The following is a 21,622-nucleotide window of genomic DNA, read 5'->3' as shown; positions in this document are numbered from 1 at the left end:
CCTAGTGCCCCCACAGTCTAAAATGACAGCATGGAAATTCTAGAACGAAGAGCTTTGGCTTGGTACCCTTATTGATCATAGAGCGTCCGGGTTGCTTTTTCGGAATGGCTAATTTAATGCATAACATCAGACAACGACTTGACACGCACGTCCATCAGAGCTAGTGGATCCTAGAAAATTTTACTTCTTGGGTTTCTCCGAAACTGTTTCAAAGATCAGATGAGTTTGAGATTGGTATCTCGATGATGTAAGGCTGAGAGAAATCACTTAAGGTCATTGTTGCGAAGTCTAAGCACGAAAAAAAAAAAAAAAGTAATTGGAAGTTAAAACATTATAATTAAAATGAGCGTAGTGTCGAGAATCATTCGAAGTGTCTACTTGAATGCAGTCTGTCGTTTAGATACATCCGGCGACTTTGATTTTGTGCTTGTGGAAATCAACTCCCCGACAAACGCCTATTGTCCAATTGATTGGTCCCATCTGCCCACATGAAATAAAAATCTTGAATGAAATGTTATCATCATCACCGAAAATTCGTCTGTTGTACTCTATACCTATTCTCATGTTGCCCCTGCTCTCCTGCAATCGATCGTTCACTCACTTGCCAGATCCATCTCTTCTGCTCTGGAAATTGTTGATCAAAAATGTCTTGTTCCGTTCAAAACGAGTTACATATATTATTTCGTGGAAGAAGATGCCTAGATTCAGGTTGGTAAATCCGTAGAATCAGGAGATCCATATCGACTTTTCCGAATGTGCGGATCATCCTCCAAGATCCTGACCTCGGCCCCTCTCTCCAAATCCACGGGAGACCTATGACCTTCAGTAGTACCTTCAAATTGCCCTAAAGCTCCAGATCCTTGTATCGCTCTAGGTAATCCGCGAAGAGTTTCAATGATAAGGTCTGCTTGCTGCACAGTTAAGCCTTCCTCCCGTTTTTCTTTATCCGCATCCCCACCAACTAATTCATACTTCATCTCTTTCAGCCCTAAGTATAATCCTGCGGCAAGGAAAGATCCTAAAGCAGGGCCAAGCCAGTAAATCCAGTGATAACTTGGGAATGAAGCTTGAATAAGAGCTGGTGAAAACGCTCGGGCAGGGTTTATTCCTGCTCCTGTCCAAAAAATACCGACGAGGTGGCCAATGAAGAGCGAAAATCCAATACCGATAGGTGCGACAAATGTGGATTTTGTCTTTTCGGCGACAAGCATCAGTATTGTGAATACGAGCATAAAGGTTAAGAGGAGTTCTATGAATAAGCCTTGGACTTTGTTCAGATCGAATTAGTAAGTCTCTTTCGATTTTCTGGATTGTTCATTTTTACCATTTGCAACACCTGGTCCAAGTGATACTGCGAAAAGTATGTCATCACCCGGTATAATGCCTTTGACTGCCGCAGCAGCCAAACTTCCACCAACGAGTTGAGCAGGTATAAGTATCAATGCTTTCGTGGGAGACACTGCCCTAATAAGCACGAGTGCGAGAGTGACGGCTGGGTTAAACTGTCCGCCACTGACACGAAAGAAAACCCAGACGTTTGCTGCAAGACTTGCACCAAATGCGAGGGCAATATATAGAAGTTTTGATGTATCAGTCGCGTTGGGTGTAAGAGGCTTAGTTCCGTTAGGCTGGTTCGCCGTTTGTGCTGCAGCAAATGCGAAGAAGAGGAATAGAAAAGTTCCAACTAGTTCACCGATCATAGAGACCAAGTAATCTCTAGCTGGGCTTCTCAATGCCATGATGTTTGATATCGCTTAGACAGTTCTAAATGATATATAATCTAAAGATTACCAAACAAGATGGTACCTCTCTAAATAACTGGACTTCTTCCCACAATAGTGCAAGGGAAAGACTATAGAGACAATGCAACATATGATTGAAAATTGTAACGAAGAAAGTAAGAAAGTGGGTAGGAGGGGTTATAATAACAAGTTCATTATGCAGTATAGCAATCAAATCGGTTCTCTTAGGATTCTATATCGACCCTCGAGGTGTTTCGATACCCCAGATTATAATGCCAATAATGGACATGGGGGTAATATGACGATCAATAACTATATCAGAAAATTGGGCTTCAATCATTCCACCAAAGTCGCACGACGGAGGGTTTGGTGAAACCAAAGTGTACAGTAAATATTGCTAGAATGCGGAGTTCCAGAGTCTTATGATTAGTGCCATGATATACAACAGAATAACGTACGGATTCACTACACCTCAAGCGTAGATCACTATATGCCTTTGATTACCATAACATCCCGGGTAATATTCAATCAACTTCTAGTATCAGATGTTTGCTTTTGCACTATAGTAATTCGGGTATCAGCGAGACCCATGTAACAACTAGCAAATTCCTTTGTCGTCTTCTGAGGGGGAGGCGGGGGCAGGGAATTCCGAGAACTTGATGAGTCCTACAAGAAAGTACGGTATTTATTCCTCATGTTGAAACTAATCAAACGTACCAAAATAAATTAAAGACGAATAGTTTAAGAAGATAGTAAAGGAAATGCTGGGAGCATGAAGCGCTCAAGCCTCATCATGTCAAACGTGGCGGTTTAGCTGGTTTCAACGGCGAAAGACGCTAAACGAACAACAAATTTAGAAGCGGATACCGGATTCTATCTCAAAAATTCCACGGCGGGGGTACACTGCAGTGATGCAGGTAATTTGATTCGTAGTTGAATTTGAAGATTCGTTCATTTGAAACCTATGGGTGGTAATCGACGGGAAGCTGAAATAATCAACGGGCTCATCTGTACCACAATAATTTATCAGATTAATTGAGATGAAGAAAGCTTTCAGACCAATGTTCCAAGATGACAAGTTGGTGGTATCAAGACACGTCTTTTGGCGATTGATGATTATCGTCGGATCTTTGGGAACGCTGGCTGTGGTGGCAGTTAATGCTTTCGGAACGATCAAGTTGGGTATACCTATATATCAACTAGCGACGAAAGAAGAAGCCTTTACTACTAGACCTTATCTTGAGAGCTTGTAGAATGTGATAATGATTTTGTGACCAAAAAATGCTCTCGAACGATTGTGATTGAAACAATTTCAACGTGAGGCCTAACGTCCCGAATTGACCCATTTAGCGCGAGATGGACGACATTTTTACAAACGGTTGCTTAAAGCTTGTAGATCTGCCTGATCCATGGTAAAATTTTGTGGAAACAGTTCTACAAAGTTTTATGGGTTTGACGACTCCTCATACACGTCATACACATGCTACTGCTACTGTATTGTGAATCGGAAGACGTTCTTGCACCTTCAAGTATCATTCTAATATTCTACAAGAACTAACTCTCAACTGAGGCACTAGCTGATTTTGTGTTGTGTTTTGGAGATAAAACATGATAGGATGAGAATTCTATGGCTAATAATAACGAAAACGAAAAAAAAAACGCCGACTTTCCAAGTAGTTTTCCGAGTATCAAGATGGCGAGTACTATAATTATCACAGCAGAAGTTGATGAACAATAACTATGCTATCTTCCAGTACCAGGGGCTCTGGATATCCGTATTCTGTGAATCGCAAACGTAAATTCCCTCTCAGCCATTTTCTACTTGATTCTGCCCTAATCGTCGCCATCAGCAACGTGTTTGGTTGTGGATGAACGCCAAAGGTAGGCACCCGACGCAATGTCAGAATTATGGGTTCGATTGGTTCATTTTGCGTCATGGGAGAAATTATAACCCTGAGTTTTCTCGAGATCTGCGGTAACATATTGCCTCCCTATGAACGTTAGCTACAAGGTGACAGTTTACCACCACCTTATGTTGTAGATGAGAATGTGACGACGCTTAGAGATGTTGTACCTTATGCGTGAAACAAGATGCCATAGTCTAAAAGCTCGGAGAATTTGTATAACAAGTGAATACTTTGGAGACTTTGCACGGATGGCGTTCTGTCCCCCAAGTGTTGTCGAAAATCTAAGTAGACCAGTTGATCTCCACCTTGGAGATGTTAGGATGCACAAAATGCATGCAGAAAAACGTCAGTCAATCTCACAACATATTAGTATCCACTGAATCAAGATTCTTTCCGAAGAACATTAATATTGACCTTACCTAACGTTGATCTTTTTCGATTCAAAGGCCAATAATTGTAGATCGGGAAAGAAATGCTTGCTTGGTGAGTTTGACAGTAGTGGAGCAATATTGCGATTTGTAAATGGGCCACTACAGCCTCGAAGATAAAGTTGGTGGGAGGTTCTAGGATTGAATTATGTGATGTTTGTTGTCGATCTTGAAGGAAATAAAGTATACTACTACCTGATCCTCTGCTCCACTAGGAGATCACAACAGAGAGACAGTCGGGTCAACTTGACGCGCGTAGAAGCCCGGCCAGAATTGAGAATTAAAGAAGATAACGTCAAGGTTACTACAAATGAAATTCAAAACTCGAGACACCACCGAGTGCCTGTGCCAAAGCATCAAAGATATCTAAGTATCGAAGAGCATTAGTCCCTTTAGAGGATGTGAGAAGTTGTAAGCTTCAAAGCGAAACGAGGTCTAGAACTGATTCTCATAGACGACCAAATGAAGATTCAGAGGTATGAAGTCTTATCAAATATGACTATATTCGACTCATCGAAGAATCGACATTTCTAAACCTGAAAGGACAGGATGTATTGAATCCAAGTCGTGTGGGTACGGGACTGCCGGAAATATATGTTCGACTTTCCACGGTTCAATCTCGTGCGACTAAAAGTTTCGTAGCTCTCGTTCACTGTCGACAGTATAATGATTATATGGGACCAGAAAAGTTATTCTTTTGGTTGAAGGACAGCAGAAGAGAGGTAAGTGAGATTCTTGACAATTCTGCCAGGCGGTGAGATTAAGATTAAGGCTCACTCCACTTCCGCAATGCCCCAACGCTGTGATCTCAATGTGTCAGTGTGTCTGTTTCACTGCATACAATATCACAATTAAATGTCGAAAATTTGTCGTAAATTTGTCGAAAAAGTGAACTGAGTCTGCTATGAAGATTGCGCGAAAACAATGCGATTTGAAGATATTATGGCAGATATGCAACTGTCTTTGAAAAGCAGATATAAACATTGTGAGGATTCCCGAGACGAGAAGGTAGCTCATTTGTGCGCAATATGAACATCTATGGTCTCGCAGGAATTTCTATCGAAACGAAATCTATCGCGAACGAACTATGTACCAGCCTAATGCAACATGTTCGTGGGGGTTTCAAATGAGCCGATCGGACGGTTGTTGAACTTTGGCATTATGGAATCCCCACCACTGCTCAGGTCATAAAAGGGTTTCCACCGTGCATGCTTTAGGAATACTGATGGCAGTGCGGCAGGGCAATGTCTGATCAACTAGTTGTTGGTATCCCACAAAGTCTTCTGTCGAGACGAATAATTAGCAAAATGTTCAATAAAAGCATGCAAAATCTGCTCTGCGTACATCTTTATTTTATTAAGGAGAGGTTCGAAGAGTGAGTGTGAAATTCTTAGCGGAAGCTCTTCTCAAATCTCTAACACTTTCCATAATTTTCACTTTATCTTCGGTTTGTCGATTCTGTTATTTTTTGTTCGCACGCAGGTCTTTGAGTGCCAATTTGCGTATTGCTTTGAGGTTGGGTCCCCCAGGGAGGTTCGGTGCAAAGTCTCTCCATCTCCGCAAAGTTTTCAAATCCACCGCCATTCTCTTCGTCATCTTCTGGATTCGTACAGAGACTTCAATGCTTTCTTCTTCCGTAGTAGCCATTTTTTCTGTGAAACTAACATAATTGCCTGTCCTTTCTATAGCATTTCTTGCAGAATTTTCTGTGGCAACGGGCCACCCCCGATATTCTTGGATTTTAACATCTTTCTTCTATCTCTGATATTGAATATCTCCCATAGTCTTGCAAACGAGTTTGAGCGTGTGGCTTTTTGTCTCATCCTTCTTAAAATTCCTGATTATTCGACAGGAAAAACCTAAGAGAGTTCCATCTGCTGGTGTGAACACGCTCCGTTTACCTTGTTAAACCCGTGTTTAACGCAATGCCACTTAATTTTGGTCAGTTCGTATGCTTAATACAGCACTGATTACAGGCGTCATGTTTTTCGGGCTGGAAAAAGTCTCTTCAACACGATAATCACATTTCAAAGGCAGCTTGCGGATTTAAAGAAAAAACCAGAACAGGGCTTTTGGTGGTTCAAAATTCTGCACCGGATTTGAGAATAAGGAACAAAAGAGAAGCAAATGTGGGGAATTACACAAGTGGAAGTTAATGAAAGACTTCATTGCAACCACAAGTTATTCGCTAGGCTGGAGCGAGAGTTCAGTTCACGCGACTGAACTTATAGCAGCTCATACGACATATCTCGGTTTGCAACTTCCGGAACTATCAAGCATAGAGGTTGTAAGACTCGCGATTAAAATCCCAACCCCCTAAACATGAAAGACCGGAGCTGAGGATCATCTCTAAAAGAAAGAAACAATATTGATATCTCATTGGTTCAAGAGCTAGGTATTGTAACCATATTTGTTCTTCCAACAACAAACAGGACATAAGCTTGACCAAGTTCCTAAACAAAAAAACCACAAACCACAGAGACCAAAATGACTGTTCAACTTTCCAATTTCCAATTCTTGTTTATCTCGACAAATTCAATCAATGCCCTTGACACCTCATTCGGATGCGTTGCACTCAAGAAATGAGCTCCTCCCTCCACAGCGACTAGCTCCTTACTGGCAGCATTAACAAACAACTTGATCTCTTCTTTCGCATTCGATAAACTGTATACGGCATCTGACGTTCCATGTAACCAAAGAATTGGGCATCGCACATCTGACAAGCGGCCATGCAATCCATCGCGCTCCTTGAGATTTATGGCTGCCATTCGAATTCGTCGCCTACCTTCATCCCCGCGGTATGCGTCTTTGATTTTTCTCATCCAAAATTCGCGAACATCAGATGAACACTCATTAAATCCTATATCAATTAAAAGATTGCAATATTCATCATCTGGCTCGAAATCCTCAGTCAATGATTTGGAATCAGCCGTGCTTTGCCTAATAATATGACCTAGTGCGGCTGAAGCATTCCAGCAACCAAGAGAGCGTGTTCTTTCGGACTCATAGTCCATGGATGTTCCCAGAGGAATGACACCTTGTATTCGGTTGGGTGCAATGAGAGCCATGCGAATAGTCAACCAACCACCTTGTGAGGTACCGAGAACAAAGGCATTCTCAATAGATAGAGCCTCCATTGTCTGTATATTTGCTATTGCCGTGTCCCAGCTTGACGAGTGTTAGTGTCCATCTTTCAATAATTTTATTACCGCGTCATGAAGACATCTAAAAATGCAGAGCGGAAGAAAGAAAGAAACATGTGCGCGACAAGGAATGAAAAACACACTAAGTCCAATTCTCGGTTTTGGTTCTCGTTCGTCCATGACCCAATGGCTCAATAGCCAGTAGATTCATTGCTGTATTAAGTTCTTCATTCTCGAATTGCTGGCGATAGAGTTCCGATGATGTTGTAAATGAATTAACAAGAATAAGAGTTGGTTTTGAGGGATCGTAGGTTTTGGGCAATTGATAGCTGTGAGTTTAACATCAGTTCTAATTCTGCGTGGCGTATGTGGGGAATGTAAGCAAAGAATGTTATTCTGACATACCCTACTTCAATTCCTCCCAGATGGGATACCTGGATTGTTTTTGTGTTCGTCATGATTTATTCTAAACCTACTGTGAAAACGAACAGTTTTGAAGTTTAAGTTTTCAATATTTTCCTTCCTTATATAGATACCTATTCTAACTGACCTACTTAGATTAATAATGCGATGCAAACTTGAGCGTCAAGATACAGGTAGTACGAGTCATTTAGCTGAAAGCAACTAATAATATTAGTGGTTAGCTGATCGATGGGTTCATGAATCTCACTTGCCAAGGATAGTGTTTGCCGAGGTAGCAATGCAAATAGCCAGATTTGTAGTTGGCCCGAGTAGGAAGAAGAATTCAATTTGCCTAAAGCTTCTATGCAGTAAGCTTCTGATCTACAGTTGATCTATTGTGGTATATCCAAGCCATAACTTCACGCTGCAAATGTCATTGGTAAAAACATATAAGCCTGGACCTGAGCCAAAATCCATGTACCAGTGAAACTCAATCCGTCCGGGAATTCAAGAACCGGTTGATCGCATTTCTATTGCGAATCTAAGCATTGGCAGTCTCCAACATCACCTCCTGTCGTTATTCCACTGAGCAAAGAGGGACACTTCGTTGAAACCCGGTCATCACTCGCACACTGCATGAGTAAACCCCATATTCTTTCGACCGCGAAGCCGAATGAAGGATTGTCAGGCGAATCGTTTTCTTTCACAAATCTTGAATCATGACTCCATCCACTCTCACTAGTAATCGTAGACAACAGATCCTCATATATGACTCGACTAATTCCGCGGATACGTCTAGCTGATGCGATAAATTGTCCCTTGTATGACAAAAGGATTTTGGTGGAGTCAGTACAACTGGACCCGTAAATACTTTCGTACAGACTTGGAACCATAGCCCAGTCATCGGTCCATCCAAATCGGTCACCACAGTTCTTACACGAACAAGTTGATTCAGAAAAGCCGAGACTCAACATACCCGTTTGCGGTATTAGGTACGAATCAATTCGGGGTATGAGTTCCCGGATGTTATGAGCATGAGCTTGAATAAACATAGTTTTCGCTGCTAAATCATTCCAGTGAGTAATGATATGATTGAGGTACGTTCCTCCTTCGCGACCAAGATTGGGGAGGCGTTCAACAATATCAGCGCCTGTGGAGTTCTTCAACATTGACAATGACACGGTGGGGTCCTTAGTGTATATAAGGATACGTGTATTATGTGAGGATAAGTATGATGTTGATTTTATAGCCTTCAACATACGTGAAATCGACTCAGGTGTCTCTTTGTAAGCGCTAATGACAATGTCAAAGGACGATGATTCTGGCGTATACGAATTGTCCATCGAGGAGGCGGGGCCGGGTTGTAATCTGAGTAGTTGGGTGAGGGATAATGCATATAAAGCTATTACAGCCAAGGCAGTAAGCGAAATCTTTAATATAAGTACATATGTTCTTTGTGAAGTTGAACTCGGGGTTTTGTTGTATGATTGGCAGCGGAAACGACGTTGAATGTATCCCAAAATGTTTTCGAAGAAAGTGTTCACTTTAGAATATCCAATGAGACAGTATACCGCTAGAAAATAGGAAGTGAACTGAATCCAAGATACCACAGATATTGGCCCAAATGTTAATGATATCAGCAGGACAAGAATACTAGAAAGTCCCGATACGACAATATCGGAAATGGCAAAGAATGTTCTGGCATCCAGATGCTTCCCAGTCGAGAAAGAACTTTGGGTGTATGCGAGAATACTGGTACCAGAAAATGCAGCAGCAACTATGGTTACAGAGGAGATGAAAAACAGAGCTAAGGTGCCTGATTCCGGATAGAACTCTAGTATATTGCGCTCCCGAGTATAGGCCAGAAAGCCGTTTATGAGGACCCCAAAAGTTGTAGTCATCAAGATACAATCATGGTATGATGATATTTGATGTCCGTGATCATTAACCTTGTAAGATCCCATAAAAAAAAGAGCTCTAGAGAGACCGGTCATAGTGAAAGTTCCGATACCACAAATAATTCCTGGAACAGTGAGACGATACTCATTGTAAAGGACTAAGGTTGTAAATACTGCGATGCCGATTGTTTCAAAGGATAGGCGTTTTGAAGAACGCGACTGCGAAAAGCAAATGAAGAGAGTGAGAGATTCCATCAGGTAAATCAGTGGCTTATGTTTGTTAGCTTTTTGGCGATCATTTGGTAAGAATCACCTACGAAGAGCATAATCAAGACAGGAAGACTTGGCAGATGTATGAGAGCTTCCATGAGCAACGGTAAAGCAACTGCGGAAGTTAAGGAGGCAGGTATCATCCAGAACCATGATTGAGTTCGCCGGAAGCCTTTCGTAGTAGACGGAACATCGATTCGAGATTCGTAGCGTGATGTGATGATAAATGTAGCCAACAAGAGACCAAAATAGAATGTAGAGACCGCGAGAGCTAGCTGATGATTAGTTTTCACACAGACAATAAATGAATGTTGTCATACGGTAATCTGTCTTTGAATTAGCACCAGTAAGCACCATCACTGGTCTCAACAGACTTACGAAATCCACTCTGTACCAACAGGAGCTTATTTACACATATTGAGATTGATGAAGAAAATATCCAGATGCTAGGATACGGTAGCACGTCAGTTTCAGGATCTTTCACCCCGTCGATGGACAAAGATACATATCACAATCATATGCATCATGTGAATGTTATCTTGTGCGGAAACTCACACTGGTTTTCCCCAACTCAGGTTCTCAATATCATCACTAGACTCGAAATCGCATGTGTTGAGACTAAATTCCTCTTTCAGTTCATCCAAGGTACTTTCAATATCATTTTCGACAGCGGGGTAAAGATGGGTCCCCAGAATCCTATAGTTATTGCTTTCCATAATCACACTCGAGTATTCGCAATGGGTCTTCGGACTCGGAGAAGTTCAAGCAAGTCCTTTGATCTTGCTTTGATATAGGTCAACATGACTGAATTTTTCTCATGTCGAAAGGGGTATCGAACTTGTGGGGGGCTTAGCAACTTATAATAATATTCATGGATAGAGATAATGCATGCTCGAAGGGATTCGATCCATGGCCACTTGGCGCATATCCCAAGAAATAGGATTTGATGTTTCGCAACCAGCATGGTCCACAAATCATATCGGTACCATCTTCTTTTCCTCTTCGAGTTTAGACGCTTGCGTCTCAATCCACGAGGTCGTCCCAATTCATCCCCACGATGTATGTAACTCATAACTTATGAAAGCCTTGCCCTGATTATTTCCACAATGGAATAAATATTGACTGAAGAAGACTCCAACACAAAAATCCTTATGGAGAGTAAGAATGAAGAGATACTGGTGCTTTTTGTAGTATAAGGGGTGAGAACGAGCATTTTTCCAGGGTCCAGCTGCCTATTCCTTGAATAAATCATGAAAAGCTATCAAGGAGATCTAAAAATAAAATGACAATCAACAGTCTGACGAGCCGTTTTCGTGCTATTGTGAGATAATGATACGCGCGGCAAAAGCTCAGAATCTACTATAAATATGGAGAATTGAAGATTGTACCGGGGAAACATCGCTAATTTAAAGGCTGAGATTTGTTGTGGCCTGTAAACCTTGCGCCCACAACAATAAATGTAGATGATCACTTACAGGTTTCTACCATCTCGTGCACTGGATCGCATATTTACTGAAACGAAGATCATGAACAGAACGGCGAGTACTGCGTGAAACGGTAACAGCAAGTGAGAACCTTGAAGCTTGGTTTAAAAGAGCTTTTAGGCAACATCAGAAAAGTAAGCTGTCGATTCTGAAATTCCATATGCAAGACTAAGAACAAAGGAAGATTCCCCATCAACCCTACTGAATCATGTCAAACTTCAATTAAATCAACAACATACGAGAAGGTACATTCACCAAAGAATGACCAGAGCTATTGTGATTCATTCTTCGAGACCTCTTTAAGATACGTTTCTCTTCGATATATGATCATAATTGATCGATAACACTTCGATAAGCTCGAATTTAACATGCCCGAATGCAGGATCGAAGTTGTTCGGCGAAACATCGAAATGAAAGAGAGAGCAACGATCTGAACGCTCATCTTACAGAGCTGGCACGGTAACACAGAAATTGTACCTTAAAATCGACGCAAAAATGCAGATGTGAATTCATGAGGATTTGTCGAGGTTCGATAATTGCTTTGCCTTGCTTGCAACATGGACCATCGCTTACCGCTTGTTGACGCTGGAATCTCAAATCAAACCCAAACAATACCGATACCAAGCCACCACCCAACTGACATGCCATGAAAAACTCAGCGTAAATCCTTCGGGCCTCAATGTACCAGACCATATCTGCGACACCGCATTCATTTCATGTTCCATCTAATTAAAGCCCTAGTTGAATGCTCTGTACAGCCGATTAGGGAATTCGCAATTCGACAATGACATCCTCGTCTCCTTCTATCGAACCTGTGTTCAACACTGCGAGTTCTTACTTCAACACGAGACACGAGATACATATTCTGCCATTAATAGAATAACTCGCCATGATATCTACATATTGGGAGGCTTAATAGTTGTTGGAAAAAGGGAAGCGCTAAATTGCAAACTCGTCTGCTAGTGAATCGCGACACGAAAATATCTTAACGACAGCAACTGACCAAGATTAAGTCTAGAATTGTTTCCCGAAAGGATTTGCAATCACGTCAAGACAACCACGTAATTGCCTGGGCCTGTCTTAGCAACAAAAACATTGAGAACGGAGGGGGCTGGTAGGCTGGGATACTACGATTCTTTCGTTGTGAGAAATGACTGCAATTACGTGCACAATCGCTAACATGTTTTTCAATGTTAAATTTTGGATAACTATGTTTTCGTTCAGTGGCAGAACGACTTCCTATCTTCCATGTATTCCTATCCCTGGATGTCGACTCGAATCTCCTTCTTTCACAGTTTCAAATGGAAATTCTGGAAACGATATATCCATTTCTTAATATTCAAGAAATGGCTATAGAATCTCTGGAAATGATTTACCCGCGTAACCACGTCAAACGTCAGACACAGATACGGTTGGGAAGGTGGAATAAAGATGATGAAAGCCACCCTATTAAGTCACCCTGAAGAAGCCCCGAATATCGCCAGCGTCGGTGAGACGTGTCATTGGGATGACGCTCGATAAGGCCTGCGATAATACTATCCATTATCACCATTTGAGTACCGTTTTGAATCAAGCCTCCAGTGCGATAGTTACCTAGTTATGCGTTGCCTGATTTTGCTTCAGGAACGTGCTGTAGTTGAATACAAGAATTTCGACTCACTAAGCACACTGGCGATCGTTGAAATAGAGCCAAGACGTCCAAGCACTTTGATTTTCATTTCAGCTGCATCTCTTATGGAGATGAATTATTTGCTTGCTACTAAGACACCAAGCGATACCACAGGCAAAGTTGTTCCACGGTCAAATAAAGACAATTTCTGAAACTTTCTTTTCCGTAAAGCCGATATCGTCAACTTTGGTTTAGGAAGACCCTGCACTCCACCAACATAAAGGATTCTTCAGATCATGGGATGTGGATTGCAAAGTTAACAGGTAGGTCAGGGCGATCAGGATAAATCGTGACATCATGTACAGGAACTGCATTCTCTTTAGTTTTCAGACTTGCCAGGATCGGGCCTCATATCTGTTGATGTTTATTGAAAGTATGGAAGGACAATTTAAGCATTAGTTGCTTGTTTTACAATCATCTTTAGACATGTTGAACCGCTGTGAGAAGTGATGAACTAAAGAATTGAATTATATTAATGGCAGTAACGTAGTTTAATACTGAATAGCTTATATCACTGAATAACCTATTTTCACTTCAATTTATATCTTTCTTTTTCAATATATATTTTATTAATAATTTATAATAAATTCGAATAATTAAGAAGTTTATATATTCCTTATTATTAAATCTATTTATAAAAATAAAAAATTAAAAATTCGAAAAGCCATTATATTTTATAATATCCTTTATATGATTTTTCAATATAAAATAAAAAGTTTATTTTTTTGTATAAAAATTTGAATCAATAATTATAAGATTATAGAATTAGAAGAAAAGGTGATTGTTTAATATATATTTGATATAAATTTAAAAGGATTTTTATTTAAATTAAAGAATATAGAAGATATAATGAATTATATTTTTGAATTGAGGGATATGAAATGTATTGGAAAGTTTTGGGTATATTGATTTGTAAAATGTTGAATTGAATTAAAGATGTATTTTAATTGTATTTATGATTTTTAAAAAGTTTTTTGTAAAGATTTTAAGTTTTTTGAAGAATGGTTTTGATTAGTTGTAAATATATAAATGAAATATAGTATTTTGAATAAAGATTTTTATAATTTTGATAAAATAGATTTTATAATAGGAATTATATATATAGTAATAGTAGTAATTAGTATTAAATGAAATAATAAAAGTAAAATAATATAATTAAATAATTGAGAATAGGTTATAATAATAATATATAGAAATAAAAAGAGTGAAATTATTTTTTTATTTTTAATAATTCAAAAATAAGTTTATTTTTTTAATTAATATATTGAAATGAATTTTTTTATAAAATAGATTATTAAATTTATATTTAATAGGTAGATAAATAATAAAATAGATTTAAAATAATTGAAATATTTTGATAAGTATATTAAGAATTGAAGAAAGAGTAAATATTGAATATTGATATTGAATAAATATAAAAGTTATGAATTAATAATTTTTTAAATATGTTATAAAAAAAATGATATTATATATTTATATTTATTATTGTATTTAAGTTATTTAATTTAATTATTTGATATTGATTGTTTTAATAATTTGAAATGTTTATATAGTAGTTAAATTGATAGATTTATTAAGGTATATATTAATTATATTTTGAAGGTTGAATTTTTTATAGTTTTTAAAATTGTATATAAAAAATCAATTATTTTTTAAAATATAAAATTAGGATTTTGAAGAATAGATTTAATTTTATTTAATTTTGAAATTATATTTTCGAAATTAGATATTTGAATTTATATATCTTTTTTTTCTTTTTTCGATTTAAATTAATAGATTTTTTAAATCTTTTATAATTTAATTGAAATTCTTTTTTAATTAATATTAATTAAATCTTAAATAATTTATTATTAATTAAGTTTTTTTATATTTATATTTGAAATTATATTAATTTTAATTAAGAATATAAAAAGATTAGTTTATAAAAATATATTTTTAAATATAAAGAATTGTATATTTTGAATAGTAAATGAAATATTAAGTAAATATTGATATATAGAAAAAATTTAATTATATTAAGGAAGAGTATTTATTAAATAAAAAGTTTTTAATATATTATTTTAATAAAAAATTAATATTTAGATTTAATGTGATGAGTATTAAAAAGGGGGGAATTCTAATAAGAAAGTATTTTTTAATTGATATTGTAATAAATGTAAAAAGATAGGATATAATATAAAAACTTATTAAAATAATATAATAGATTTTAGATTATTAGATTTTTAATAATTTCAATCAATTGATTCAATTGTTATTAAATAATATAAATTTGAAAATAAAAATTGAAGTGAAAATGGGTTATTTGGTGATATGGGCTACTCGGTGTTAAAGTATGTTAGACAGAGCTGGTTCCCTAAAGATTCGTCAGGGCTGTTGTCCGATTACATGGTTCCGAAGCCATGGGGTTATCAGGTTCGAGAACCGAAGCCAATCACATCTGATGATGAGTTTTCACGAATCTGATATATCTGGTCTGATTATAGGAGCTGGGGACGCGTATTGATGTGTTAATCCTCATACGATTCGAGACTTCCTATTTTTTTATCCAATTGAGCTTCTCATAGGTTGACGATAGAAATAGTCACGATGGCGTGATCGGTTTGCTGACTAAAACTGTTTAGTAATCGAGCCTCTTATTGTGGATGTCAAAAATCCTTTCAATAGGCTTGATCGCTTTCAATATTCCTTGTTCGTTCAATTACTTTTACACTCTCTTTTTATAACTATTCATAGATCTATCTTTCGCGGTAACGTGATAACTTATATTATAATAATGTTGATACCTTTACGTTCTATATGCAGGGCTCAATTTGCTCGGACTTCTCGAGGTTTTGCGACTGTATCACCTGTGGTTGGTCACAACCGGAATCATAAGATTGTTGTAGTGGGTGGTGGCTCCGCTGGGCTTTCTATCAGTCATCAGCTCCTTAGACAAGCAAATCTCCATCAAGACGATATTGCCATCATTGACCCAGCCACCTGGCATCACTATCAACCCGGATGGACTCTTGTCGGAGGTGGTCTTAAGACAAAAGAGAGTCTCCGAAAACCTTTAAAGGATTTGATTGATTCTAAACTTAAGTTTTACAATACCGGCGTGGAGGGCTTTTCCCCAGATGAAAACTTCATTACGCTGAAGAACGGGGATATTGTCAATTATGACCAACTCGTTGTTGCTCCAGGCATTACAGTTGATGTTGGAAGTGTGAAAGGTTTATTCGAAGCACTTGGAAACCCCGACTCTCTTGTGTCCTCTATATACAATTACGACACTTGCGATAAGGTCTTTGGTACCATACAGAAACTACAAAAGGGAAAGGCCATTTTCACTCAACCAGCCGGTGTAATAAAATGTGCTGGTGCTCCGCAGAAAATTATGTGGCTAGCATTGGACTATTGGAAACGTGCTGGCCTATATGATGTTAAGAATCCTTCAAATTCCGCGATAAACGTTTCTTTTGCCACCGGTCTCCCAACAATGTTTGGAGTTCCTAAATATAGTGCCACGCTTGAGGAATTGAGAAAAGAAAGGTTCGTGGAAGGGCTGTTTCAGCATGACCTTACCGCCATAGATGGTAACAGGGCGATTTTTACTCAACCAGATGGCAAAGGACAGGTTACGAGAGAGTTTGATCTTTTGCATGTGGTACCAAAGAATAAACCACATGATTTCGTCAAGAATAGTGTACTCGCAAATGATGCTGGCTATGTCAACGTCGACGAAGGAACTACACGTCATATCAAATATCATAACGTCTGGTCTGCTGGAGACGCTTCGAGTTTGCCAACTTCTAAAACAGTTGCAGCGATCACTGCAGAGGCACCAGTTTTGGTTCGAAACTTACTATTGGCTATTGATGGTCGTGAACCGGAGCAAATTTACGATGGTTATACATCGTGTCCTCTCTTGACTGAATATGGAAAGGTACTTCTTGCAGAATTCAAGTACGGCGGAGTACCAAAGGAGACATTCAACAAATGGTTCGGCATTGATCAAGCTATTCCGCGAACAGAATTTTATTATTTGAAGAAGAATTTCTTTCCATGGGTGTACGGGAAGTACATGGTGAAGGGTACTTGGGGTGGGCCAAAGGGTTGGATCAAATGATCACAGTACCTTTCAGATCAACCAAATCATATCAATAATAACAATTTCTTTATGAGAAAATAATCTCTTGATTAGCGATGTTCTACGAATCCTTTGAGAGTGTAGTGTCAATAAGTTCTTCAAACCTAATTCGAGGTAATAATTACTCAGGGCCACTTGTGGGTAGATGAATTAATGGAACACTTGACCTTTTAAATTCTCAATAAATTCATTCTGCAATTATTTGATATTAGATTTAATCAATCTACTATCAAATCTTTAATAAACTGCTGTAAGAATTCTCAAGATGTTTGAACTAAGGTTTCGAGAGATATCCCTAAATCAACGTTTGCAATGTCTCACCAGTACGTACATCATCAGAGGGACTTTTTTCACTAGATTACCAAACACGTATCAAAATTCACCAGATCAATCGTTAGAACTAATAACGGCCCAGTATTATTTAGTAGAAGGAGTTTCCCCCACTTATGTATTCACCCTTGTCTACCGACGGAAAAACAAAAATATGCTTTTGTAATAAGTTAATCCTTAATCCAACCCTGGATGGTGAATGTATCCTTCTTTTGCGAAGTCATCATTTCACTGTCAGAATTGACAACTAATGGTGCTGACTGCCAAAACTTTGTTGGCATAATAGTTCGTACCGACCAACAAAGTGTATTCACATAGAAGTTACATACTTGATCAAGATTTATCATTGAGATTATCTCAAAATGATCACATTATCATCTCATATTTACACCACAATTTTTCGGGATGAAGTTCGACTGCTAAAGCTCCTTCCTAACGTTAGTGGAGTTGATAATGCGGCCATTAAATGCGATACTTACGTTGTGTCTCTTTCGACTCGCCCGCAGTATGAAGCACTATCGTACGTCTGGGGAGGCCAGGGTACTGAAAAGGACACCATATGGATTGCGGGAACGAAGTTCGAAGTTACCAAAAATTTGCATAATGCTCTCTGTAACCTCAGGCTACGAAATTCAGTTAGGACGTTATGGATCGACCAGATATGCATCAATCAGGATGACCCGGACGAGAAATCTTGGCAAGTTCAGATGATGCTTGACATATATCGCCTGTCACTTAGATGTTTAGCCTGGATGGGGGAGATCCGAGATGATATTGAATTGACTGACGCAAAAGCGGGGTTGGAATTTTGTGAATACATGGCGATTCTATCAGAAGTTGAAGATGACAAAGAAGTCCCGGTTCCCACTTTTATTGCGTCTTTAGATCATTTCAAACGCGCCATGAGGGCGTTAAGGTCTATTTCTAATTCTGAAAATCTGTGGTGGACTCGAATCTGGACTGTGCAGGAAGCTGTTCTCCCGCCAAATTTGTGTTTAGTCTGGGGCCCGTTGCATTTGGAGTGGAATGTATTGAGCCAGGCATCAGAAAATTGGATATCTGGTACTAGACCCACACCTATTCATTATGTCTTGAGTAAAACCAATCTCGATTTCTTGGATGACTTGATGTGCCAGGTGATATGGATAACCAGCACCAAATACCAGAGAGACCGATATCCTCTCGATTTGATGATAAGATGGCGTATGAGAGGGGCAACGGACCCGCGAGACAAAGTTTTTGCGCTTCTGGGTTTGATAGAAAAGGGACAGCTGCCAAATATGGGAGACTGCGATTACAAAGGTAAGTCTTTCTCGCTATTTGTTTTTACGTCGAAGGAAATTTGGAGACTGTTTCTTGGGTAACGAGTATTGCAACTAACGTCAATATAGTAAGTTAGCACTCTGTTTGCCGATATTAATTCCTACACTCAGTATGACATGTATTATAATCACCATATCAGAATTAGCACCTGGGTCGTATGAAACCGTCCATCAAGGCATATGCTAATTACACCTGTTACAGGTCGAAGTTGCAACGCATTATGCGTCAAATACCATCGATTTGATATCATGCGAATCAGATTTGCGACCACTTGCCATGGAACTCCGAATACTAGAAGATCCAACACCTGGGATACCCCATTGGGCCCTAGACTTGAAAGCCTGTCCAAGTAACAGCGAGGGGTACTACCCATTGCATGGATATCCTCATTATAATGCAGCAAACGACCGCCCGATGGACCGGGAGCTCTTGCTGAATTCCGCTGCAAAGACAAAAATGGTGCTATCGCTGAAAGGGATTCTAGTCGATACCATAAAATTTGTTGAGGGACCACAGTATGCACCAAGTAAGAATATATCCAATGAGAAACTCGTTCAGACTTTGTCTACATGGGCTGTTCTTGCGAACTGCAGCTCTGGAATTGATCGGCAGCAGGCTTTTGGTCGGATGCTCATTGGAGATTTTGTCCGGAATGACCAGGATTGGGTACTATCACGAGCCTCCTCTGGTGATGCTCATGATGCTTTTGCATTTGCTACAAGTGGACGGCCACCTCCCAATGCTGCTCGACAGACAATATGGCGTATGGTGAAAGATGCTTCATTTTTTATTACAGAAAAAGGCGCAATAGGACTTGGAAATCGAGAAACAAAGCCTGGAGACGAGATTTGGATATTCTATGGAGGGAAAATGCCATTTACCATTAAGAAACGGGTTGATAACCCAGTTGAATACGATTTTATTGGAAGATGTTATGTCGATGGAATCATGTTTGGTGTCACGGCGCCAACTACATGTTCTGTAGTTGCCTTCGTGCCTTAGGCACGGACTACTAGCGTGCCCTGCTTCCTATAAGTAGGGCCTCACTCTTCCATAGCTCTTCCACCCTTATAATACAATATACATCTTTACCCATGCCTTAACAGTTTGTACCATCTTCATAAGAAACTATCACAACTTCATTTTAATTAAAAACTCTATCGACGTTGTATCCCGATCGCGCTGATCATACCCACCATTAGCCCGCCATACACCCTAATCACTATTGTTTAAAAACTTTGCAGGGTTGCTTTGCAATCTTGAAAGTGTCCTAAAAATAGCCGCTCAAGCACCTGCACCTAATCTATCCCCACAATTCCTTTTCTTAAACCATATTCTCAACTCCACCGAAACTGATATCTCTTCATTCACAGATTTGTTCAACAATCCAAACACTATACATTTCGTAACTGCTTAAGTTGTATTTGAATTGATCGAATCAATTACAAGTTCACTATAAGCTCAAACCACTACAACGAAAACCCAAATCACCAACGCCCAATCGAAGATTGTCAAATTGAAAGATACAATTAAGATATTGAAATTTACCATTTGTAATAACCCGTAAATCCTGCTTCATCGAAAGTATTTCACTACTTTCGAAAAGTTTAATAGTATTAAATAAAACATTATAAAATATTAGAATCAATATATAGCGTTTTATAATACAATAAATTATTACTTAATCATCAATTACAAAAACGAATCGAAATTTCAAAAGATTACATTCCTTATTAACCTGCTTTTTGGTTCTATTTATACAAACAATCAGATATACTTCGATGTAATTATTGATAATCTGTATGATTTCAACCTTTAGCCCTCCGGATAGTGTATCGTTATGAGTATCTAATATGAATTGAATAAGCAATATTAGATTCTTAATCTTTTATGAAAAGCCTTTATGGATTATGATAAGTGCAAAATGAAGAAAATCCCGTTTAATAATTTCATTACCGAGTTCAAACAGTTTGCTATAAAATACAAAAAAACCACTAAACAACAAATCGCTAATCTTAAACTTAAGGTTTCCCAGAAATTGATCGATACTTCAATTAACCACTCTAATAAACCCTCTATTACTAATATCGATGTATGGATAATCTAATGGCAAGATATATACGATGATTTGGAAAAAAAGACTCACCTCGATAGCTAATAAAAGAACCAAGGTACCAATTTCAACCGTAATCAATTGAAACCTCATGATAGAAAGCAGGCTCCTATTGCAACCCTTTCTACATTGGATCTCTTTAACAATTCTATATAATTGGATACTACTCGCCAAGATTAGCGTTCCTTATCTCGTTATACTCGAGAGTAATATATTGATCTCGGCCTTTGTTTTTATTACAAAAAGCTCGGTTATATTAAAAGCAATTGCAAAGAGAAACAAGCCAATGATATAAAGTATAATATTAATATTAATGCTAATATGAGATACACCTCTTATACCAATCATATCCCAGTAACCAATCAATATCAAGACCCCGGATTGTATTGCAATGCCACTGCCCTCTTGTACCAGAATCCGTTCTTATCTGCCAATCGTTTCTCGTCCACGCTATTATACTATACCTCTCCAATTCCCCCTAGCCTTACCCAAAAAGTTGATCTAGGAGGGTACATTGAGGGTTCTGTTTATTTGAAAAAAAGCGGAAGCTTATTTCCATAGCTGGGTATGTTAAAAGATTAACCTCGATTTATAGTTGCGAATTGAGATCCTTTATAGGAAATTTACCTTTATAGATTAAAAGATCGATTATATCTAGGGATTCTTTGTATTTTAGATCAATAAATAGCAAATCTTTTAGAATCTCAATAGAAATCTCTCTTGCGCCTAATATAATCATCCCGTTTATTAATCTCATAAATAATGGAGCTATGGGTTATAGCTT

The 21,622-nt window shown here is 38.5% G+C and overlaps 5 protein-coding genes across 5 annotated transcripts; 2 read left to right on the top strand and 3 right to left on the bottom strand.

Annotated features, from left to right (window-relative positions):
• Positions 1-317: 317 nt before the first annotated feature.
• Positions 318-1,870, bottom strand: Bcaqp8. Its single transcript, XM_001547079.2, has 2 exons — positions 1,325-1,870; positions 318-1,267 (listed from the first exon to the last, which is right to left on the bottom strand). Exons 1-2 carry the CDS (start codon positions 1,737-1,739, stop codon positions 705-707), a joined length of 978 nt encoding a protein of 325 aa, XP_001547129.1. The 5' UTR covers positions 1,740-1,870; the 3' UTR covers positions 318-704.
• Positions 1,871-6,427: 4,557 nt separating this feature from the next.
• BCIN_08g00110 (hypothetical protein) lies at positions 6,428-7,709 on the bottom strand. The gene is made up of 3 exons (XM_024694295.1): positions 7,626-7,709; positions 7,364-7,549; positions 6,428-7,245 (listed from the first exon to the last, which is right to left on the bottom strand). Exons 1-3 carry the CDS (start codon positions 7,676-7,678, stop codon positions 6,573-6,575), a joined length of 912 nt encoding a protein of 303 aa, XP_024550084.1. The 5' UTR covers positions 7,679-7,709; the 3' UTR covers positions 6,428-6,572.
• A 212-nt stretch (positions 7,710-7,921) lies between these two features.
• BCIN_08g00100 (hypothetical protein) lies at positions 7,922-11,086 on the bottom strand. The gene is made up of 5 exons (XM_024694294.1): positions 10,346-11,086; positions 10,169-10,236; positions 10,111-10,116; positions 9,838-10,061; positions 7,922-9,790 (listed from the first exon to the last, which is right to left on the bottom strand). Exons 1-5 carry the CDS (start codon positions 10,504-10,506, stop codon positions 8,153-8,155), a joined length of 2,097 nt encoding a protein of 698 aa, XP_024550083.1. The 5' UTR covers positions 10,507-11,086; the 3' UTR covers positions 7,922-8,152.
• Positions 11,087-15,635: 4,549 nt separating this feature from the next.
• On the top strand, positions 15,636-17,335 carry BCIN_08g00090 (hypothetical protein). Its single transcript, XM_001547071.2, has one exon. The coding sequence runs from the start codon at positions 15,717-15,719 to the stop codon at positions 17,049-17,051; it is 1,335 nt and encodes a 444-aa protein (XP_001547121.1). The 5' UTR covers positions 15,636-15,716; the 3' UTR covers positions 17,052-17,335.
• Positions 17,336-17,480: 145 nt separating this feature from the next.
• BCIN_08g00080 (hypothetical protein) lies at positions 17,481-19,810 on the top strand. Its single transcript, XM_024694293.1, has 2 exons — positions 17,481-18,704; positions 18,927-19,810. The coding sequence occupies exons 1-2, from the start codon at positions 17,765-17,767 to the stop codon at positions 19,076-19,078; spliced, it is 1,092 nt and encodes a 363-aa protein (XP_024550082.1). The 5' UTR covers positions 17,481-17,764; the 3' UTR covers positions 19,079-19,810.
• The last annotated feature ends 1,812 nt before the right edge of the window (positions 19,811-21,622 follow it).

The sequence above is a fragment of the Botrytis cinerea genome, chromosome 8, assembly GCF_000143535.2.
Source record: "Botrytis cinerea B05.10 chromosome 8, complete sequence".
Taxonomy (NCBI): domain Eukaryota; kingdom Fungi; phylum Ascomycota; class Leotiomycetes; order Helotiales; family Sclerotiniaceae; genus Botrytis; species Botrytis cinerea.
The sequence above is the reverse complement of the archived record's forward strand: the minus strand, read 5'-3'. Positions and strand labels throughout refer to the sequence as shown.